At 36.3% G+C, this 24,242-nt stretch overlaps 3 protein-coding genes across 4 annotated transcripts; 1 reads left to right on the top strand and 2 right to left on the bottom strand.

Annotated features, from left to right (window-relative positions):
• LOC138599366 (tetraspanin-9) lies at positions 1-6,012 on the top strand. Of its 2 annotated transcripts, none has more exons than XM_069671007.1 (9): positions 1-180; positions 1,057-1,098; positions 2,115-2,191; positions 2,301-2,492; positions 2,864-2,938; positions 3,046-3,147; positions 3,245-3,376; positions 4,246-4,329; positions 5,596-6,012. In XM_069671007.1, the coding sequence occupies exons 3-9, from the start codon at positions 2,129-2,131 to the stop codon at positions 5,665-5,667; spliced, it is 720 nt and encodes a 239-aa protein (XP_069527108.1). In that variant the 5' UTR covers positions 1-180; positions 1,057-1,098; positions 2,115-2,128; the 3' UTR covers positions 5,668-6,012. The 2 variants fall into 2 exon arrangements, with proteins under 2 accessions (XP_069527108.1, XP_069527107.1); XM_069671006.1 differs by having other exon boundaries at positions 2,112-2,191.
• Positions 6,013-6,313: 301 nt separating this feature from the next.
• On the bottom strand, positions 6,314-17,327 carry amdhd1 (amidohydrolase domain containing 1). Its single transcript, XM_069671511.1, has 9 exons — positions 17,171-17,327; positions 15,335-15,441; positions 15,178-15,242; positions 14,818-15,095; positions 14,517-14,742; positions 14,184-14,308; positions 7,280-7,373; positions 7,021-7,181; positions 6,314-6,698 (listed from the first exon to the last, which is right to left on the bottom strand). Exons 1-9 carry the CDS (start codon positions 17,305-17,307, stop codon positions 6,593-6,595), a joined length of 1,299 nt encoding a protein of 432 aa, XP_069527612.1. The 5' UTR covers positions 17,308-17,327; the 3' UTR covers positions 6,314-6,592.
• Positions 17,328-17,494: 167 nt separating this feature from the next.
• snrpf (small nuclear ribonucleoprotein polypeptide F) lies at positions 17,495-19,672 on the bottom strand. Its single transcript, XM_069671385.1, has 4 exons — positions 19,565-19,672; positions 18,608-18,733; positions 18,051-18,115; positions 17,495-17,795 (listed from the first exon to the last, which is right to left on the bottom strand). The coding sequence occupies exons 1-4, from the start codon at positions 19,565-19,567 to the stop codon at positions 17,729-17,731; spliced, it is 261 nt and encodes an 86-aa protein (XP_069527486.1). The 5' UTR covers positions 19,568-19,672; the 3' UTR covers positions 17,495-17,728.
• Between the last annotated feature and the right edge of the window lie 4,570 nt (positions 19,673-24,242).

The raw sequence follows: 24,242 nt of genomic DNA, 5'->3' as shown, positions 1-24,242 counted from the left end.
TCCTCCTCCTCCTGTTCTCCAGCCATCGACAAAACTTCAAAGCAGTTCACAGTTTATTGGGTTTATGTTTTCGTACTGGCTGATGCTGTCAAGGAAAGCAGCATAAAGTCGGCATGTGAAACTTTCTGCGGCTGAAATCGAGACGTTAGCGGAAGGATGAGCTCCAGATAACAGCCAACGGTAGGAAACTATCCCCCTTTTTTGTCCGCATTTCCGAGGGCATGGACATGAAAACAATCACGGCCTGAGCCTTGGGGGAGCGGGTTAGTTGTCTAAACGCGATCTTTAACGCGTTTTATAACCATGGAAGTATAATATTACGTTATTTAGCTCTGACGCTATCACCGTTTTGACCGTTATGAACTCAAACTTTTGTAAAACCGCAAATTGAAGTTCAGTTAAGTGACGTCACGTCGAGGCGACAAAGAAGATTCCACTCTGTCTGATTATAACAAAAATAAAAAAGTTATGTACTCTATAGGATACCAACATATCACTGTGTTACCTCTACTAAAGTTGCCTTTAAATAAGTAAATTTAACACTGTTATGTAGAAGTTCCCAGACTGGCCACATCAAACACTTTAACAGTTCACTTTGAGCTCTGTTCGAAAGTAATTAAGTACATTTACTGAATTACTTGACTTAAAACAGAGTTGCAGTTCTTGTTCGTAAGTTTTCTCTAATATTTTGTGTCAGCTTTTTAAATGTTGCTGATTTTTTTGTTTTATAGCATTGTAAATTAAACGTCTTTGGCATGCGATTTTGAAGATAATACCATTATCGATTGAGAACTTTGAGATAAAGATGTATCAATAGACCAAACAAGTAATCAACAAATCAGGAAACAATCAAAGAAATTGCTGATAAAATATATATACGACTATTAGAAATAGATTGAAATTAAAATCTAGATTATGTGTGTGGCTCAAATGAAACTCGATGAGTAATCCATGTGCATTGATAGTACAGGGGTGTTTTTCTGTAAGTCTTTCAGTGATAGATTGTACATAATATACAGTTTGGTCTAAATGTTTGTGTATACTTTTGTGTTACAGGTAAACCACAAGAGCTTCCCTGTCCGCCTGCTAGTTGAAGTGGTGAGTTTATCTCCTCGTTGCAGTGTGGCTAAAGCATGACTGCGCACAGAGAGCAAAATGTTTACAGAAATGTGATGTAACAGGAAGCTAAGAGGTTGGTGAACTACAGTGTGTTATTATGGCAACACTAAAAACCTCAAATAGATATAATATGTTGCCACAAATGCTTTTGCTTTTGAATTTTTCTGTTAACAAACTCTTGCCGGTTATAATTTTTTTAATGTTATATCAGTAAAGTAAAAATCAGTGCCATTTATATCTGCACAATATTGAAGTTTGACCTATTAGACAATTTAAGATTCAGCATCTTCGACCAGGTATTTGTACTTTAAAGGAATTTGACTTAAGTTTTAAGTTGCTTTCAATGTCTTGGAAGGTAGAAAAATACATGCAGCTAATAACAAGGAAAACAAAGCTGAAAACATGAGTATTCTTTATGGTTTATTTTTGTCCTATTCTATTAAAGTTTGTGTTGGTGCTTCCTAGCTTCCTACTTTTTTATTCTACCTCTGTGTTCATTGTTTTTTGCACCAAAACACCAAGACAAATTTCTTGTATGTGTATTCTGATTCTGAATAGGAGTGTATCTATACAGTATTTAAAACGGGCGATAGAGGTATAATAATAAGACAACTGATCAATTATTTGACAGGTAGAATATTAATTGCTAACCATTTTGCCCCCTTTTTCCTGCTTTTCTGTTTACTATCCACTTAAACTGAAAAACTTTGGTTCCTAAACTTACAAAGAAATAAATTTATAGACATTACCTCTGATTTTAAGAACCCTTTTCTGCATTTTCTGACTCTTTATAGACCAAATGATTAGTGTCAAGTGTTTCTGCAAATAGCAAGAAAATACAAATGTTTAGGATTTATGTGAGATGACTGTTTGTATTTAAACATGACTGTATAACCAACTCTAATTTCAATCAGCTGCCAGTGTTGGCGACTTTTTTTATCCAGTTCTACTTTTAATTAAACTTCAGTATTGTCTTCTGTTTGTTCTTGCAGTAGCTGTCGATTCAATCATGGCTCGCGGTTGCATCTGCTGCGTTAAATACATGCTCTTCCTCTTCAACCTGCTCTTCTGGGTAAATATTGTTCTTCTAAACGTTACCGTAAATCAGCGTTTAAATCAGCAAATTAAAGTATTATCGTAAAATCAGCAGGAAGTGTCTGAGTTTCCTGTGTGCGTTTCAGCTGGGTGGGTGTGGATTGTTGGGCGTGGGCGTGTGGCTGTCGGTGTCTCAGGGCAGCTTTGCCACCCTGTCGCCCTCCTTCCCGTCGCTCTCCGCCGCCAACCTCATCATCACCCTGGGCACTGTCGTCATGGTTACCGGTTTCCTGGGTTGCCTGGGCGCCATCAAGGAGAACAAGTGCCTGCTGTTGAGCGTGAGTACACTACAATACCCATCATGCATCACTACTGTTGTTTTTTTTTCAGTTTTAGTGTATTCCTTAGATATGTTGCATTCAGGGTGTGTTGGAATTTCAAATGTTGTTGTGTTTTCTTCTGTAATTTTCTTTGCTCAGTATATTTTTAGCTTTAATACAGGTATTTTTGTGCTGCTAATATAATAAAAGTCATGATTCACCACCAAACCTCTAGTTTATTTTTAATGTTTTATCTCTCAAAGCTATAATGGAGCATGTTTTTAATTTTTACATTGTTTACATTTACATAAATGCAACATTAATGTATCCTGCGTGTTTCTGTTCATGTTTAACCTGACACTTAATTCATGTTTTATGATTTTCTTCAGTTTTTCATCGTTCTCTTGACCATCCTCTTGGCCGAACTTATCCTCCTCATCCTGTTCTTTGTCTACACCGACAAGGTAAGACTGTGCAGAAGAACATTAATGTTTATCAGCGGTCCTTTCCAGCTAGTAGTTAGGTGTGTCCACATATCCCATGATCCACATCTTCACCTGTATTTACCCAGGTGAGCGAAAATGCCAGACGGGATCTGAAAGAAGGGCTGGTGCTGTACAACACAGATAATAACGCTGGTCTGAGAGACGCATGGAACACCATACAGGGAGAGGTATGCGACACAAATAAAGCTTCCTTTTTAAATTTATTTTAATGCAATTTGTCTGAAATAACTGACTGTTTCTTTCTCCTTTGAATGTCTCCTCCAGTGGCGATGTTGTGGAGTGCTGAACCACAATGACTGGTACACTGCCCTGCATGGTAACATGGTTCCCGACCGATGCTGTCAGCAGTTTTATCAGGGCTGTGGACGCAACGCCTCCAATGTCTTCTGGACTCGGGTCAGTGTGGTTACAAAGTCATAAAATTGGACTTGATGTTTCTTATTAATTATAAATAGTAAAGCACTTTGGGAAATAAGTTTATTTGTCAGTTAGAGTAAGAAATATGTATGAAAAGATCGATTCAACTTATTTTTTAATGCGCTACATGAAGCTACAGCCAGTAGGTTCTAAGCTTTTCTTAGCATAAAGCCAGGAAACAGGGCAAACTGCTAGCTTGATTCTGTCAAACAGTAAAAATAATCTTGTGTTCGAACCTCTACGGCTTATTAATTTGTTATAAACAAGATATAACATGTTTAGTTATCTCCATTGGTACTTCTAGGTAATTTTTTTCCCCTTAAGACAGGCCTAAACTAGCTATTTCTAGCTTATATGCTCAGCTAACAGTCTGCAGACTATCGCTTAATTATTTTCTCGGCAAGAAATACCAATAAACACATTTCCTAAAATAACAAACTATTTATTTAAACAAGCAAAAAACAAAAGAAACTCAATCTCAGGTTTGATTTATTTCTGCCATTGTTATGACTGACAAGTTTTTAATCATTTTCAAGTTGCACCTTTTTTCAATGTGTGCATTTGATCACAGGAAAGACAACGAAAAGAAACCAGCGTATACACATGTAGAGACAAGAATGAAAAAACAGCAAGTTATGACTTTTAAAGATTTTTATTTGTGGTTAAACAAGGCTGTAAAAGTCTTCAGTTACATCTTTTGAGAACAGTGAGAAACAACGTATAATGTCTGTTACGTTTCTCTTAAAACGTCAAAAGCTACAGTCATGTAGTCGCTGCCTTAAACCTGATACCGTCTCATGTTCAGTACTTTTCTTCCCTCTTAATTACTGTCTGTGTGTGTTTTTCAGGGTTGCTATGAGAAGGTAGAGGAGTGGCTGGATGAGAACAAACACCTTCTGGGAACCATTGCCATGTGTGTGTTGGTGATACAGGTAAGCAGCTCTTTATGCAACACTTATCCAAACATGAAGGTCGGAGATATACTTGCTTTTTAACCCACAACCGGCTGCGACATGAAAGTAATTGTTTACATACTTGGCTATGCACGACGCTTGTTACTGGAGGATACCTCTAGAGGGCACACCAGAGAGCTCAGGCTGTATGCAACTACCGTATGTGCGGGATGTAAACAACAGACATGGCTACACTCGAGGAGGTTACTGAGATAACGGCAGAAACAGCAGCAGGACACGCCGTCCCCACTCCGTTTCGCCAACATTTTCCTCCATGCACAGAACGGCCCCAGACTTATTTCCATTTAGTTTTGCAGGTTTTCATGTCGACTTTTAAAATGGAACTTATCTGACGCCAGCTGTTTTAACAGGCATGTTTGTCGCTGTGCAGTAGGAATGACACATAGTACAGATGTGTTTAATTGTGGACTTGCTCTATCAGAACTTTCTACCATTGTTGTCCCTGCTGCTGTGTTGACCCTGTCGCATCCCCTCTGCCTCTACGGTCATGTGCATACTGCATCTCATGTCCACGTAGCATTCATGTTTTGTGCACAGCCGACACTCCAAACTAGGGATGCACGATATTGGATTTTTTGCAGATATCTGATATGCCGATATTTTACAACTCATTTAGCCGATAACAGATACCGATATTTTTTTCCCTTACACCTAATTGCAGAGATCATCAACTCTCTTCTGTATTGGAATTAGCGTACAGTATAATGGTGATACTCTTATCACATTTGTTACAACGGTCGGGGTGACGGGTCTTGAGATGGTTAATCAAGTTTGTAGTGTTGAAAGACTTTGCCTTGGCTCCTCCTCGCATCACCGAAGCTGAGCAGTCATTGCAAATAGCAGCTTTGCTTTCTATTTAGGACACTTTGAAAAACTTCCACACCACCGACATTTTGGCTTCTAACTCTCTCATGCTGCAGGTAGACACACGTGACGTCATCACGCTGCGCCGGGGACATTGCGCCGGGCATTTAATCATCTATGCAGCAGCCCATTATTTTATCAGTTAATTATATCGGCATGTTTGCCGATATATCCGATAGTTCATTTTTAAGCCGATATCGGCCGATACCGTGCCGATAATATCGTGCATCCCTACTCCAAACAGACACAGGAAACGCATGGCAGCCATCATGCAAACGAGTAATTAAAATCAAGTATATCTCTGGCTTAAGACCGCGTTAGTTTGTTCATTTTTAACATGTTTTTTTGTTTGTTTCCCAGCTCCTTGGTATGGCTTTCTCCATGACGCTTTACCAACAGATCCACAGAGCTGGAAAGAAGTATGAAGCCTGACGTGGTTTAAAATTGGGTACACAAAATATATCACTGCCCAATCACAGTGTGTCTTATCTGTTACGCTCACATTTTGTTTATAGTAAAAACCAGTTGTCGTGTGCAACTACAGCCTTTTATCTCACAGTTCTTCACCTATACAACCATATATTTTTGTGAATAGCATTTAAGCTAGTTTTCTCATAGTGTTTGAAAATCACACTGTAATGCATGTTTTTATGTAACATAGTTACAAGAGTAGTAGGATTTCTTTGGTTGTTAAAGCCATGCCTGTGGACAGATATATTGTATTAGATAAAACAAGCATTGTGTACTAACATGTTCAATAAAAGCACTCTTCACAGATTCTTTTGTTTCAGGCGCACTGATTTTTCTCTCGATCATTGACCTCATTACTGTTGTTTTGGTATCTGCTTTCACCCTGAACGTCAAACATGAGCTCTTTGTTAAAGTTTGAATGACCTGATGCTCACCTTTCTGTTATCTGTAGAATCAGAGGTCAAATCAAGTCAATCAATAAACTGTTTGATCACTTAAAGAGCTAAATGTTTGACCTGTTTCTGAGGTGATAATGAAATCTATCGCTGATTACTTAATATCTGACCTGAGAGAAACAGGTTAACAGAAAGGTAGATTAACGGGTAACATTTATCCTTAAATGTATGGAAGCCCATTTCTATATTTTTTTACTTTCTTTTAATCATAATTATTAATTCTTGGCTCATAATTCTTTTATTTCATTATTATAACTCACCATGAGGATATCTGAGACTTATCGTCAAAGCTACGTTTTTTTTAAAGAGTTACTGGTACTCTTCGTAGAAATGTTCCTCTAAAATCTGAGCTGAATACAGGCTGTTGCTGTCTATTATAATTATGGATATTAACTTAATTAATAAGAATCCCTCAGGAAGTCAGATCCTGGTTATAAACCCAGAGTTTTGTCGTTATCAATCACAACTTTGCCTTTGATGATGACGTAGCGGATCAGCTCCTGGTGTCCTCCCAGCTGGTAGATCAGATGCTCCCATCTGCAATAAAATACGAAAAAGGGTCTGTTTAACACAAATACTTAATATGAACACACCAGGCTAAGAGTGTGTTGTTGTAGGCATAAAAAAAGCAAGAAAAGTGGATTTTCTTTTTCTTTCTTTGAGTGGATGTAAAACTGTAACATAAGAAGGGAATGAGTAATGCCTTAGTACATTATAATGTCCATAATTGAACCTCACTCTACCTCTCCTGGATAAGTGGAGCTGACTTTAACAATGTATCTATGATAGCCTTCTAAAAATATGTGGTATGGACCCAGAAATACATGGGACAAAAATGTGAAAATCTTGACGTCTTTACCGTGGGGTGTTAAGGATCAGCAAGTCTCCATGCTTGTTGACCTCCAGCGAGCCGTGCGTGTGAGAGCGTCCCAGGGCGTAGGCGGCGTTGATGGTGGCTGCAGCCAAAGCTTCAGGCATGGACATCCTCATATTTACACAGGCCAGGTGCATGACGACTGGCTAAGCAAGGATGACACAAGTACACAAGTAAACTGTGTTTGGTGCAGAGAAGTGATGGGTTGTAACCAAACAACACTGACTTTACCCTCCGTACTCACCATGGAGCAGCAGTAGGCGTTTGGGTTGAAGTCGCTACCGAGAGCAACAACTACTCCAGCATCCAACATGTCTCTGGCCCGAGGCTGCGGCAGACTGAACACATGCACACACACAGAACATTAGAAAACTCACAGTGTGTGTATAAAGTTGTGCATTTAAAATGTTAGACTGAAGTATGTAAGTGGTATGTGGTATGATCAGGAAATTGTACTTAAAGTTCAGGTAAACATTACTGATTACTGAATTAAGATTTATATATCTACAAGAAATAATTACATACATGCTTTTTTTACATATTTTTTTGAAAAAGAAAGTATGTAGTATGAAAAAAGTATGCATGGATGAAAAAGTATGTATGTATGTATGTATGAAAGAAGTATGTATGTATGTATGTATGTAAAAAAGTATGTATGAAAAAAGTGTATGTATATAAAAAAATATGCATGGATGAAAAAGTGTGTATGTAAAAAAATATGTATGAAAGAAGTATGTATGTATGAAAAAAGTATGTATGCATGTATGTATGTGTGAAAAAAACTTTGTATGAAAAAATGTATGTATGTATGAATAAAAGTATGTATGTAAGGAAAAAGTATGTATGAATAAAAAAAGTATGTATGAACGTGTGAAAAAAGTATGTATGTATTTGTGAAAAAAGTATGTATTTATGTATGAAAAAAATATGAAAAAAAGTATGTACATATGAAAAAAGTATGTATGTATGAAAAAAAGTGTATGTATGAAACAAAGTATATGTATGAAAAAATGTATGTACGTATGAATAAAAGGATGTATGTACGAAAAGTATGTATGTATGAATGAAAGTATGTATGTATGAATAAATGAATGCAAGTATGAAGAAATGTATGCAAGTATGAACAAAAGTATGTATGTATGTAAGTATGAATAAAAGTAAAAATGCTATACTATGGCATATTTTATTGCATATTTTTCGACATGTTACAGTATGACTTTTTATGGCATATTTTTCGACATGCTATAGTATGACTTTTTATGGCATATTTTTCGACATGCTATACTAGGACATATTTTAGGGCATATTTTTCGACATGCTATAGTATGACTTTTTATGACATATTTTAGGGCATATTTTTCGACATGCTACAGTATGACTTTTTATGGCATATTTTTCGACATGCTATACTAGGACATATTTTAGGGCATATTTTTCGACATGCTATACTATGACATATTTTAGGGCATATTTTTCGACATGCTATAGTATGACTTTTTATGGCATATTTTTCTACATGCTATAGTATGTCTTTTTTTGCCATATTTTTCAACATGCTATAGTATGACTTTTTATGGCATATTTTTTGACATGCTATACTATGGCATATTTTAGGACATATTTTTCGACATGCTATACTATGACTTTTTATGGCATATTTTTCGACATGCTACACTATGACATATTTTTCGACATGCTATAGTATGACTTTTTATTGGATAATTTTCGACATGCTATTGTATGACTTTTTATGGCATATTTTTCGACATGCTATACAATGACATATTTTAGGGCATATTTTTCGACATGCTATAGTATGACTTTTTATGGCATATTTTTCGACATGCTATACAATGACATATTTTAGGGCATATTTTTCGACATGCTATACTATGACATATTTTAGGGCATATTTTTCGACATGCTATAGTATGACTTTTTATGGCATATTTTTCGACATGCTATACAATGACATATTTTATGGCATATTTGTCGACATGCTATAGTATGACTTTTTATGGCATATTTTTCGACATGCTATACTATGAGATATTTTAGGGCATATTTTTCGACATGCTATAGTATGACTTTTTATGGCATATTTTTCGACATGCTATAATATGACTTTTTATGGCATATTTTTCGACATGCTACACTATGACATATTTTAGGGCATATTTTTCGACATGCTATAGTATGACTTTTTTTGGCATATTTTTCGACATGCTATACTATGGCATATTTTAGGGCATATTTTTCGACATGCTATAATATGACTTTTTACGGCATATTTTTCGACATGCTATACTATGGCATATTTTAGGGCATATTTTTCGACATGTTACACTACGACATATTTGAGGGCATATTTTTCGACATGCTACACTATGACATATTTTATGGCATATTTTTCGACATGCTATACTAGGACATATTTTAGGGCATATTTTTCGACATGCTATAGTATGACTTTTTATGACATATTTTAGGGCATATTTTTCGACATGCTACAGTATGACTTTTTATGGCATATTTTTCGACATGCTATACTATGGCATATTTTAGGGCATATTTTTCGACATGCTATACTATGACATATTTTATGGCATATTTTTCGACATGCTATACTATGACATATTTTAGGGCATATTTGTCGACATGCTATAGTATGACTTTTTTTGGCATATTTTTCGACATGCTATACTATGACATATTTTAGGGCATATTTTTCGACATGCTATAGTATGACTTTTTATGGCATATTTTTCGACATGCTATACTATGAGATATTTTAGGGCATATTTTTCGACATGCTATAGTATGGCATATTTTAGGGCATATTTTTCGACATGCTATAATATGACTTTTTACGGCATATTTTTCGACATGCTATAATATGACTTTTTATGGCATATTTTTCGACATGCTACACTATGACATATTTTAGGGCATATTTTTCGACATTCTATAGTATGACTTTTTTTGGCATATTTTTCGACATGCTATACTATGACATATTTTAGGGCATATTTTTCGACATGCTATAGTATGACTTTTTATGGCATATTTTTCGACATGCTATACTATGGCATATTTTAGGGCATATTTTTCGACATGCTATAATATGACTTTTTACGGCATATTTTTCGACATGCTATACTATGGCATATTTTAGGGCATATTTTTCGACATGTTACACTACGACATATTTGAGGGCATATTTTTCGACATGCTACACTATGACATATTTTATGGCATATTTTTCGACATGCTATACTAGGACATATTTTAGGGCATATTTTTCGACATGCTATAGTATGACTTTTTATGACATATTTTAGGGCATATTTTTCGACATGCTACAGTATGACTTTTTATGGCATATTTTTCGACATGCTATACTATGGCATATTTTAGGGCATATTTTTCGACATGCTATACTATGACATATTTTAGGGCATATTTGTCGACATGCTATACTATGACATATTTTAGGGCATATTTTTCGACATGCTATAGTATGACATATTTTAGGGCATATTTTTCGACATGCTATAGTATGACATATTTTAGGGCATATTTTTCGACATGCTATAGTATGACTTTTTTTGGCATATTTTTCGACATGCTATACTATGACATTTTAGGGCATATTTTTCGACATGCTATAGTATGACTTTTTATGGCATATTTTTCGACATGCTATACTATGACATATTTTAGGGCATATTTTTCGACATGCTATAGTATGACTTTTTTTGGCATATTTTTCGACATGCTATACTATGGCATATTTTAGGGCATATTTTTCGACATGCTATAATATGACTTTTTATGGCATATTTTTCGACATGCTATACTATGGCATATTTTAGGGCATATTTTTCGACATGTTACACTACGACATATTTGAGGGCATATTTTTCGACATGCTACACTATGACATATTTTATGGCATATTTTTCGACATGCTATACTAGGACATATTTTAGGGCATATTTTTCGACATGCTATACTATGACATATTTTAGGGCATATTTGTCGACATGCTATAGTATGACTTTTTATGGCATATTTTTCGACATGCTATAGTATGACTTTTTATGGCATATTTTTCGACATGCTATACTATGACATATTTTAGGGCATATTTTTCGACATGCTATAGTATGACTTTTTTTGGCATATTTTTCGACATGCTATACTATGACATATTTTAGGGCATATTTTTCGACATGCTATAGTATGACTTTTTATGGCATATTTTTCGACATGCTATAGTACAGCATATTTTAGGGCATATTTTTCGACATGCTATACTATGGCATATTTTAGGGCATATTTTTCGACATGTTACACTACGACATATTTGAGGGCATATTTTTCGACATGTTACACTATGACATATTTTATGGCATATTTTTCGACATGCTATACTATGACATATTTTAGGGCATATTTTTCGACATGCTATAGTATGACTTTTTATGGCATATTTTTCGACATGCTATACTATGGCATATTTTAGGGCATATTTTTCGACATGCTATAGTATGACTTTTTATGGCATATTTTTCGACATGCTATACTATGACATATTTTAGGGCATATTTTTCAACATGCTACACTACAACATATTTTATGGCATATTTTTCAACATGCTATAGTATGGCATATTTGAGGGCATATTTTTCGACATGCTATACTATGACATATTTTATGGCATATTTTTCGACATGCTATACTATGACATATTTTAGGGCATATTTTTCGACATGCTATAATATGACTTTTTATGGCATATTTTTCGACATGCTATACTATGACATATTTTATGGCATATTTTTCGACATGCTATAGTATGACTTTTTATGGCATATTTTTCGACATGCTATACTATGGCATATTTTAGGGCATATTTGTCGACATGCTATAGTATGACTTTTTATGGCATATTTTTCGACATGCTATACTATGACATATTTTAGGGCATATTTTTCGACATGCTATACTATGGCATATTTTAGGGCTTTTTTTTTTCGACATGCTATAGTATGACTTTTTATGGCATATTTTTCGATATACTATGACATATTTTAGGGCATATTTTTCGACATGCTATACTATGGCATATTTTAGGGCATATTTTTCGACATGCTATAGTATGACTTTTTATGGCATATTTTTCGACATGCTATACTATGGCATATTTTAGGGCATATTTTTCGACATGTTACACTACGACATATTTTATGGCATATTTTTCAACATGCTATAGTATGGCATATTTGAGGGCATATTTTTCGACATGCTATATACTATGACATATTTTATGGCATATTTTTTGACATGCTATACTATGGCATATTTTAGGGCATATTTTTCGACATGCTATACTAGGACATATTTTAGGGCATATTTTTCGACATGCTATAGTATGACTTTTTATGGCATATTTTTCGACATGCTATACTATGGCATATTTTAGGGCATATTTTTCGACATGCTATAGTATGACTTTTTATGGCATATTTTTCGACATGCTATACTATGGCATATTTTAGGGCATATTTTTCGACATGCTACACTAGGACATATTTTAGGGCATATTTTTCGACACGCTATAGTATGACTTTTTTTGGCATATTTTTCGACATGCTATAGTATGACTTTTTTTGGCATATTTTTCGACATGCTATACTATGACATATTTTAGGGCATATTTGTCGACATACTATAGTATGACTTTTTATGGCATATTTTTGGACATGCTATACTATAGCATATTGTAGGGCATATTATTCGACATGCTATAGTATGACTTTTTTGGCATATTTTTCGACATGCTATAATATGGCATATTTTTCGACATGCTATACTAGGACATATTTTAGGGCATATTTTTCGACATGCTATACTATGGCATATTTTAGGGCAAATTTTTTTTTCGACATGCTATACTATGACATATTTTAGGGCATATTTTTCGACATGCGTACATACTTTTTTCATACGTATTTTTTTCATACATACATACATACTTTTTTCACACATACATACATACTTTTTTCATACGTTCATACATACTTTTTTCATTCATACGTACTTTTCTCATACTTGCATACTTTTGTTATACAAACATACATACATACTTTAATTCATACAAACATACATACTTTTATTCATACATACATACTTTGACTTATACATACATACTTTTTTCATTCATACACATTTTTTTTCATACATGCATACTTTTATTCATACATACATACACTTTCATTCATACTTTTTTCATATATACATACTTTTTTCATAAATACATACATACTTTTTTCATACATACATACTTTTTTTTCATAAATACATACATTTTTTCATACATACATACTTTTTTTCACACATTTTTATGCATACATACTTTTATTCATACATACATACTTTTATTCATACAAACATAGATCCCTTTTTTCATACATACATACTTTTTTCATACATACATACTCATTTCATACATACTTTTTTTCATACATACTTTTTTCATTCATACTTTCTTTCATACATATTTTTCTCATACATACATACTTTTATTCATACTTTTTTTCATACATACATTCATACTTTTATTCATACATACATACATACATACATACATACTTTTATTCATACATACATACTTTTTTTTCATACATATTTTTATGCATACATACATACTTTTATTCATACATACATCCATACTTTTTTTCATACATACTTTTTTTAATACATACACATACGTTTTTCATAAATACATACACACTTTTTTCATAAATACATATACTTTTTTTCATACATACTTATTTCATGCACACTTTTTTTCATACATACTTTTTTTCATACATGCATACTTTTTTCATACATACATACATATTATTTATTCATACATACTTATTTCATTCTTACTTTGTTCATACTTTTTTTCATGCATACTTTTTTCATACATACATACTATTATTCATACATACTTTTTTTCATACATACATTCATACTTTTTTTCATACATACATACACTTTTTTTCATACATGCATACTTTTTTCATACATACACCTTTTTCATACATACATACTTTTTTTTATACTTGCACATTATACCATTACTGTCACAGTACCGTAGGATATAAGCTGTAGTCGGCAGGAGGACAGCAGCGGTTTTTGATGTTGCCATGGCAGCGATGCCCTCGTCTGTGACCTCTTCCAGGTGGCTGATGGCCAATGCTCCGAGCTCTGCACCCAGCTGACACACAGATACAAGCAGGTTAACAAGATAATTATGCTGTTGCCTGAAAATCTCTCATAACTGATGAATAATTTAAGATAATATCTACCAAAAGAGCCATTGGTGATAAATTGCAGACGTTACAATTTATCTGCTCAGTTTTTAGTGGTGTAAGGAGGCCAAGAGGCCAATAAATGGTAAATTGAGATTAAGGAGTGAGTGATACCTGAGCAGAGTTCATGGGATGCAGCTCGTCTCCATGGAAGTTGATGTTGAGGCCCAGGTCTTTGCCGGCCTGCAGGATGGAGCGGGTGGAGCTCAGGTCAAACACTCCCTGCTCACAGAACACGTCGATGTTGTCGACTCTCAGAGTCCCTGCAGACATCTTTTCTTTCAGCCGAGGCAGCTGGACCTGCAGGATGTCCTCTGTGGCTTCTGCTACTGTCTTCCCTCTGAGTAAAGGACAAAGAAACACTGTAAATATTCACTCTCATTATGTGATGTGACACTCCTAGGATGGTCCTCACTTGGGGACTGCGTGGGCTCCACAGTAAGTTGAGGAGATGTTGATGGGCAGGGAGCATCGGGCCTCCTCAATCACCTCCAGCATCTTCAGCTCAGTCTGCAGCTCCAGGCCGTACCCACTCTTACATTCCACCAGAGTCGTCCCCGCTCGCTGCATCCGGACTAGCCTGCTGCTGAGGGAGGAGAGCAGCTCCAAGGATCCCGCAGCCCGGGTGTGCTCCACCGTGAAGTGGATCCCTCCGCCTGCGCGGTGCACGTCCATGTAGGTGGCACCAGCCAACTGCAAGAAGAGCATTTTATTAAACATTTAGTTTCAGCTGTAGATGAAAAATGGTCCTAACATATAAAGCACAATAATTTACCTTCATTGCAAACTCATGCACCCTGTCACCAGCCCAGACTGGATGTGTGTGGGCGTCAACCAGCCCTGAAACAAGAAGATGCTCATCACTGATAATAGGTAGTCATATAAAACATTTAATATCATATATCACCATAACATTCACAGCTGATACTCACCAGGCATGACACACATTCCTGCAGCATCAATCACTTTATCAAAGGAAGCTTCTGGATACTGAGATCTGATAGCTTCAGCAGGACCCACAGCTTTAATCAGACCGTCACTGGATGAACAAAGGGGTCATAACATTCACTAGAGCAAGACATAGTATAGATTAGAGTCATGAAATCTAAGCCTTAGATGTAAATATCTACTACTATTCATAGGTGGAATGTAACAAACTTTTGCTCAATTACATGTCAGAGGCAAAAAATAAACTTTTTAATTTACTACTATTGCCTGAGTTTTCCAAATATGCTGATTCTGATTTTGCATCACGAACAAACTGAAGGTTTTAGTGTTCCTTTGATGGCTATGCAATGCTTCCAACTTCTTTAGCTAAATCAGCTATTCTTTAAAAAGCCAGACTATCAACAGTATATATGCTATGCATACGTATATAACCCCCCATGTTACATTGCTTTGATAATAATAATCTTGATCAATGTATTAAATGGTTTTAAAAAAACATTGGTTTAAAAGTTTTTCAACTGTTTAGCCATGGAAAAACTGACTTATGACTCAGATCTTTCAATGTCTGCAGAACTATGCTGCAGATGTTGCATCACTCAGTGGTAGCCAGCGTCATCTTCAACGCTGAAGGGGCAGCAGGCTAAAGACACAGGACGCTAACATGTTCAGTAAGCTCATCAGAAAGGCTGGCTCCGTCTTCAGAGTGGAAACAGAGTCTCTGGTGGAAGTGTCTGAGAGGATGATGCTGAGGAAAATCCTCAGTATCATGGACAACACCTCTCACCCCCTGCACGCCACACCAGAGTTCTACCAGAACACCTTCAGCGGCAGACTGAGACCACCGAGGAGCGCCACAGGAAGTCTTTTCTACCTGTGGCCATCAGACTGTATATCTCCTCCCCGTTCAGCAGGAGGAAAAATGGAGCATAAAAGGGACTTTATATCATGTGCAACTACTGATATACTTTCAAACACTTTCAATATCCCAATAAACCCATACACTTTATATTTTCACTTATATCAAAGTTGTTTTTTGCATCTCTCCAATTTTGTACTGTATTTCTGGAGCTATCTGGCACTATAATTACTTTAAGATTAATAAAGTTCTATCTTATCTTAACCCACTAAAGTGAATACAGGGTTTTTTTAAATGGGGGAATATTTATTATACATCTTGAAAGAATATGATGTAATGCATAAAGATAGCTTATAAAACATAATGAGAACCATGAGATGTTTTGTTCTTTACTTTGTTTGGGTTTAAGCATGTGTGTAGACCGTTATGTGTATCTGTTTTGTTGTCATTCCTGAAGAAGCATAATAAATATAATTTTGAACAAAAAAAACCTATTCTTTAAAAAATGGATGAGCGGAAAATCCTTGTTAAAAAGCTAACATTATAGAACTTGAAAAAGAAAGTGGTAATGAAGTAAATAAAGTGATATTAATGAATACTAACAGCAAAAATGTCTCACGTTTTCATCCATCTCGCAGTTTTATTTTCTGACTTGTAATGAGCAACAGCAGCCAGTAGGGGGCGCCAGTTTGCATTATTTTACATAAGCTCTGTGCTGCTGAAGAACACATTACTTTGAGCTTCTACAAAAAAAAAAATCTGAACCTGCAGGACAAAAACTCTACTGACATTCAGCATGCAAGTATAAAGCTCAGTAAAATATTCTGTACAAGAACTAATGCTACTTATGTCACGTTACGTCACTGATTTATACATTTCACACAGGTGTAGTTATGGATGAATGAGCCTGCTCTTTACCACATGTATGAAGTACATTCAGATGCACAGCACTCAGGAAACTTACCTTCCTATCACAACACTCCCATCCTCAATCACACACAGATTCTGCACCCCATGTTTGGTCAGGTATTTCTCTCCGTTGTTGCAGATCAGAACCACCTGTTTGGCGTTTTTCACCAGCAGTCTGTTATTTCTGGACATTTTGATTCATCCAAAGCAGAGACGCTTCCTTCACAGTGACTGAGTTTCAACTAGGCAACAACAAGGCAAATATTTGACCAGGAGAGCAGAGTTCAAACTGCAGAGAGGGGCGGAGCTTCTGACACAGACATTTAACGGCGACACACCACTTCTGTTTGATACCACATGAAGAAAAACACAAACAAGATTTAAGAAAGGGAAAAATCATTTATTGTGTCTGTATCACAATGTCACAACATAAAATTGGTCTCACATACAGTACAAAAAAAAAAAAACTTTCAAAACAGTTTGAAAAGAAAACAATGAAAAAAAAAAACCTCAAGCGTTCATCTGTTTCACATGAAACACAAACACACACCATTTGAACTACAAAGTACAGTCACACTCAGACAGAACAACAGGCTGAGTCCTCTTCACGACATCACTCCCTCATTTCTCCGTCTTCTTCTTCTTCTTCTACACCTCTGATGTACAAAACGTTATTGCACCTGCAGGTATCAAACACACCTGTTAGCACACAGTACTAATGTAACAAGCTCCAGGGTAAGATTAATAACACAGGTAGGTTATCGTTGTTAGGAATCTTAAAGCTATTGCTCTATATCTAGCATTGCTTTCCCCTAAAAACATTATTGTAGTTCAGTTAAGATGGCCTAGTTTTCAGCAGAAAATGTTAAATTAAGTACAAAATACAGACGTCTCCACTTAACTAGATATTCAAAATAAATGATGCAAGTACACACCTGATAAGCACTTCACCCAGATGACCTGCCAACGCTCCGTCCACATACTCTTCTGTGTTTGCCAGCTGTCAGGAAAACGTGTAAATATAAAAGAGGTCAAGAGGCTACCCGCACGATTAATCCCAATTTATAATAGTGTTTATAAAAATGAATTGTATGATAAAATCCTGATCGTTATGTAAAAGAGATGCTGGCCGCCGTGAGACGAGAAAATAAATAAAACAGGTAGTGGCAGGAAGGCAGTGTACGGTACATAAAAGCACAAGATAAAGGGATTTTAGTTGTTCAGTTACTTGGAGGTTTCTTTTGGTTTTTAGGTCCAAGTTCTTTCGCAAAAAGGGAGGACCCTTTCTGACTTTCTAAAACAATCTAAACAAACTAAAACAATCATAGGCTAGATCCCTAAAGATTAAACTGACTTCTCATTAGATATCTGAAGAGTCACATCACAAATTCAATGCCTAAGAATTAAAGAGTTTTAGTAAAATATTCTCTCTCTGCAAGCAAGAATGGCAGATACTGAACAAATGGCATACAATAGAATAATAAGTTCTTACCTGCATATTCATGTACCCATCCACAGACACCAGGTAGCCCTTATACTCCATACCCCACTTCAGTTTCACCATCACTGGCTTTCCTGTCAGGCCGTTCAGGAATGGCTTTGGATTCAGAGGTAAACTCTACAGAGACATAAAGAGGAGGCTTACACACACATCTGTGGCTAACAACTGTAAATGTATATTTTTATGACAGCAATAGCCAATTCATATTGTCGCAAGGAATGTTGTTCTCTCGTGCCTATTTTAGTTAAGAAATGTGGCAAATAATGTGTTTAAGCAAATCACCCTCATGTGTCAAATTAAAACATGTATTTAGTGATATTTTTAACAAATGTATGATGTTATAATTGTAAATTCGGCACACAAAGTTTGAATACAATTTGTAACAAAACAGACAGACTACAGTCTAGCCCAGTTTACCTGCTGTAATATTATACGATACCACGTTTGCACGATTCTGTTTATAGCGGGTGTTTTCAACAAGTCAGCACGGCTATGTGCAAACCAAGCAGACAAAAAGCAATACGGTCCAGGCAGGTCGACTTATAAAGCATGGGGTTTAGTTGAAGCAAGTTTTTTTTAATAAAAATATAAGTCGGACTGTTTACCGATAAGCATGAGCTAGCTAAATTAGAAGATTTAAGACTAGAGTTTGGTGAGACTTTCACTGCACAGAAATTGGGTCAAAATTAAACAAAAAGTGCCAGAACATTCAATGCGAATGGAAAACATTCTTATTAATCAAACAGACCGAGCTTATAAAGGCTTACGTAAAATTAATACTACTTCTTCCGTTTCTGAGGGATTCATTCATTCACTTGGAAATCTTCAATGAGAAGCTAACTTAGCTAATGCTAACTAGCAAAAATGCTACTAACTTTACGCGCTGATACCACCAACATTCCCACAAAACTCCTCATGAGATGATAGAACACATAACAATAAACTCACCATTTCTGTTCTTCTTAATGCGCTACAGGAGTTAACAAAGTTATTTTCTATTTGTCACAATAACGTTTGTACTTCGTCCACCAGCACGCTTTACCGCCGAACAGGAAGTACAACCGTTTGACCTCTGAGGAGTCTTCATGTTTTTCACACTGCCCCCTGGTGGTGTGAGTGTGGTACTGCAACGCAAGTCATTTAAAACCACTTAAAATACAAGACTATAAGTAAAAATCCTGCATTTAAAACTTCACTAAAGCGTAAGTGTTTAGGTTTAATGATAATAACAATGATTCTGTGACTGTTTAACGATTATTTATATTATTATATCAGTATTTCATGCATAAATGAGTAGGTTGCATTTTACTGCTGTAACTGGTTGGTTTGGTGTTAACTTTGGACTAATTTTAATGGGACTTAGAAAGAACTAGTAGAACTAGTAATCTATTTATATTATGGATTATTCTGTTGATCATTTCTTGACAAATCGATTGATTGTTTGGTTTGTGAAAATTTAAAAAAAATAGCTTAAGTGACACGCTTTTTACGTCTGTCCAACCATCCAGATCTGAAAAAGAACTTTAAAAACTTTATTTTCTCTGTATGTCGCTGTATGTTCTATACCTGCACCATACAATATTTCACTTTAACATGAATCGTACCATGGACGCGTTCAGTGCTTGAGATTTATGACTTGTTTAGGAGCAGAAAAAGCCAAATGAGTGTCATATCTGGGTCGTGCTGCCTCTCTGTCTGGGCAGCTTTTCTCTGCAGGCACAAACAGTCTGAAGATTTCACTCATTTTTCTGCGTTGAAGCGTTCATCTGTTACTAAAGCATGTAACAAGTTCCAACCTGACACTCTGAATAAAACTAACATCTGACTTCCTACAGTAAAGGGTTTGGTTCTGTCTGAAAATTCCTCTGAAATTGCTCCGAAGCTTTTCTCCGCATGTTTGAAATATTCCTGCCCTTACATCATTTAGCCTATTTTTCTTCCCTCCTTTTGAGCGGCCCTGCGTGTAATTAACCAATCCGTCAGTCAGTCACCGTGTCAGTCATGGCATGATAACAATGTGTGTGTGCGTGTGTTTTGTGAGCAGGGCCAGGGGGTGCACTGGTCCTTCCCGGGTTCTGATCCACTGGAAGGTGAAGTCTTTGCCTTGAAATGAACAGAAATGAAGTAACAGCTACATTTCTTGACCAAAGGCAGTTGTAAAAGGACCACTAGAGACAAAAATGGCAGCAAATATCAACAAAAGGATGGCAAAAGGACAAAAAATAACCACAAATAGGCTTAGAACAACCACAAAGACATGAAAATAACGTAACGAGAAATAAAACCACCATACAGAGATTTTAAAAAATGACAAGGCAAAATGAGAAAGACACATCATAAACAGACACATTAAAGAGATAAAACATGACAACAACATGGTGTAAATCTACCAAAAACAGACAAAAAATAACAGAAAGAGGGTTAAAAGATAAGAAAGAGATTAAGAAATGTCAAAAAGAGACAGAAACAACAACAAAGAGACAAAAAACAATCACAGAGACCCAAAAAGGGACCGCTTAGAGACACAAAATATCCACACCAAGGAGACGCCAGAGGATGACAAAGTGACGGTAAAAGAGACAAAAAGGGACACAAATGGCCCTGACAAGACATAAAACATAACAATAACTAGATGTAAAACTACACAAGAGAGACCAAAAAATGACCACAGTCGATGTTAAACAACCACAAAGAGACATAAAATAAACAGAAAGAGGGTTAAAAGATAAGAAAGATGGGAAATGTTGAAAAGAGACAGAAACAACCACAGAGACCCGATGAGGGAACATGTGGACACAAAATATCCACACCAAAAGAGACGCCATTGGATAACAAAGTGACAGTAAAAGAGACAAAAAGGGACACAAACAGACCACAAAGAGGTGCTAAAGGAGAAAGAGACAAAAAAAAACAACCATAAATCATAAACAAACACAATAAAGAGATGAAACATGACAACAATTAGATGTAAAACTGCCACACAGAGAGAAAAATGACCACAGTAGATGTTAAACAACCACAAAGAGACAGGGCAAAAGATGACAAAGAGATGGAAAATGTTGAAAGGAGCCAAAAAAACACAACAACAAAGAGACCAAAAAGAGATTAAAAAAGGGTCCATATTGAGACACAAAATATCCACACCAAAAGAGACGCCAGATGATAACAAAAGGGACCAAAAAGGGACACAAATCGACCACAAAGAGATGTAAAATGTCTATGAAGAGACAAAAAACAACCACAAGGGACACAAAATGTCATAAACAGACACAGTAAAGAGATGACAAATTACAATTAGACGTAGAACTACCAAAGAAGATGTTAAATAACCACAAAGACCCAAAAAGGGATCACATAAAGGCACAACATATCCACACCAAAAGAGACGCCAGATGACGACCAAGTTAAAGAGACACAAAGGGACACAAATGACAAATTAAAAAAGTCTTACAACTTCTAAACCTTACAGCTGCGGTCTTTAACTGATGACATCATCATTTGGAGGAAGTCGTCTGTGTTTCAGAGGACGGTGGGATCATTCCGGTCTGATGCCAAATGGCTCTTTGAAGTCTGCAGAGGGATGGAGAGCCAAGTCAACACTGAGCGAGTCTGTGGAGGAGACGACCTGCGGGAAGTGTGAAGCATGGGACCCACGATCCTCCCCGAGCGTGTGCAAAGCACATCTTTAATCTGGGCTTTGATGATGATTAAACGTCATGTCTGCGTGCTATAAATACTGTAAAAAGAGGGTTATAAAGAGCTGAAATCTCAGAGAAATATCACAGCTATCAGGACAGAGAGAACAAAGTGAACAGGTGAGATAGTTTCGTTTGGCTCGCTGCTGCTTGCACACGGGTCAGATGCACAGAAAGCAGGTCATGGTCCGATTACACAGCAGACAGAGAAGCCAAAGCCTGCTGTGTTCACTGGAGCTTCACACAAACAGACCGGAGCAGAAAGAACAGATTTCAGACATCAATGTTTCCTCCAGAAGTGCTTTTTTTTATGTACCGTCAGTGAGCACCGGGGGGCACACTGCAGCCTGCAGAGAGTCATCTCACAACATTCAACACAACCAAGTTTTTAAAGCTTGAACTTAATTTCATCAGACTAATTTGGGACTTTTAAGCTGCCATTGTTGTTCGAAGAAGGCCGTGAACCTGGTTTGAACAGCTTCAGTTTATTGGCCTGCATATCTCACTGCTTTTCTCTGAACACCAACAATGTCGTCAACAAAGGCCGAGGCCGAGTTCAGCCAAGCAACCAATCGGTGTAATTCAAAGTGCGTCATCCGGCATCACTTTGTGTGTAAATATGTGTGCGTGTCTTTGTGTGCACTTTCTCCATCCAAAGCCAATTAGTCAGAAATGTGGACATCAGCTTTTCAACAGGAGCCACGTGGTCGGTGCAGGGGGTCCCAAACTTTATCAGGACATGGAGCACTGATCTTAATGATAGAGGAGGAGAGTACATGAGGAGGTCCTAAACAGTTCTTAATACAAGCTCATACCTGTACTTCATGTCATCTCAGAGATAAATCAAGTACAAGAAACCTAAAATGAGTATTTAAACATTTCATTAAGTTGCTGTATCAAATGTGTGTTTGCAATTGCTCCAATCAATACATAAATACTTAATATGTCAAAGAATATCAGTCAGAGGTCTCTTTTCTGCAGAAGAAGTACTTTTACTTTGAAACTTTAACTCTATTCTGCTCATAATACTTCTTCTGCTTCCATCACAGGCGCACCAATACAAGTAAAAGTCCTGCATTTAAATCTAAGTAAAAGTGCAAATGACTGATTTGGTAAATGCACGGAAAATATATAAAAGTAAAAGGACTTCTTTCAAATATTAGCATGGTTCGTCTGCCAGAGAGGGTAGGCGGAGCTAAGCGGCTGCTTTTCCGCTCTCTGCAAGTGAAAAGATGGATACAGATACAACTTAAAAAATAAGTGAAAATCCGAAGAAAAAGAAACAAATTCAGATGAAGGCAAACAGTCTGAAAAGGAAAGCAACCGTCAACGAGTAAAATCAAGAGCTACAACTGCAACAACGGGAGCCAGATGTAGTCATCTGGTTATCTGAGACGAACACGCCTGCAAGTGCTGTTTGTTGCCATGAGGCACCGCCAAATAGAATGGAACAGAGATCTTTGAGCTTATTACTTTAACTGGTGTATTATTAGTTAGATTGTTAATAATGATGTGTATAATGTAAGCCAGTGGTTCCTAACCTATGGGTTCGAAAAGACAAAAAAAGTTCTGCTTAATTTACATTTTTGGGATTTTATTCTCAACTTTGCTTTTTTTTAATGAATGATTTGATGGTTTTATATCCAAGAGCCTCAGACATCAGCAAAAAGCTCTACTAACTGCAGTTCTTATTATTTTATACGTATTTTATATTTTCTTCGTGTAAATTCTGAATCTATGAAGTAAATAGAGAGTAGACGTACAAAGCGACATTAAATAGAAATGCTCCTGTATAGTAGATTAATTTTGAATAATAAGTACAGTACTCTTTGAAATGTATCCTGATGGCCCTCTGGAGGTCCGGGACCCTCATGTTGGGAGCCCCCTGGTGCGAGCAGCAGGTTGTGGGGAAACTGTAAATGTTCCTTTAA

Source organism: Semicossyphus pulcher, unplaced genomic scaffold (genome assembly GCF_022749685.1).
Source record: "Semicossyphus pulcher isolate SPU_LCO1_2020_fin unplaced genomic scaffold, fSemPul1.0.p SCAF_20, whole genome shotgun sequence".
NCBI classification, from domain to species: Eukaryota; Metazoa; Chordata; class Actinopteri; order Labriformes; family Labridae; genus Semicossyphus; species Semicossyphus pulcher.
Note: the sequence above shows the minus strand (reverse complement) of the source record. Positions and strands in the feature narration are given on the sequence as shown.

Excerpts from the sequence above, each read along its gene's own strand:
- amdhd1 (XM_069671511.1), bottom strand. The coding sequence starts at position 17,307 with ATGTCCAGAAATAACAGACTGCTGGTGAAAAACGCCAAACAGGTGGTT. Across the intron at positions 14,309-14,516 it reads ATCCCATGAACTCTGCTCAG|CTGGGTGCAGAGCTCGGAGC; the intron begins GTATCACTCACT and ends TCTGTGTGTCAG. Across the intron at positions 6,699-7,020 it reads CTGATCCTTAACACCCCACG|ATGGGAGCATCTGATCTACC; the intron begins GTAAAGACGTCA and ends ATTTTATTGCAG.
- snrpf (XM_069671385.1), bottom strand. Across the intron at positions 18,116-18,607 it reads ATGGGTACATGAATATGCAG|CTGGCAAACACAGAAGAGTA; the intron begins GTAAGAACTTAT and ends TTTTCCTGACAG. Across the intron at positions 17,796-18,050 it reads CTGGGTGAAGTGCTTATCAG|GTGCAATAACGTTTTGTACA; the intron begins GTGTGTACTTGC and ends TGATACCTGCAG.
- LOC138599366 (XM_069671007.1), top strand. The coding sequence starts at position 2,129 with ATGGCTCGCGGTTGCATCTGCTGCGTTAAATACATGCTCTTCCTCTTC. Across the intron at positions 2,192-2,300 it reads TCTTCAACCTGCTCTTCTGG|CTGGGTGGGTGTGGATTGTT; the intron begins GTAAATATTGTT and ends TGTGCGTTTCAG. Across the intron at positions 4,330-5,595 it reads TGTGTGTGTTGGTGATACAG|CTCCTTGGTATGGCTTTCTC; the intron begins GTAAGCAGCTCT and ends TTTGTTTCCCAG.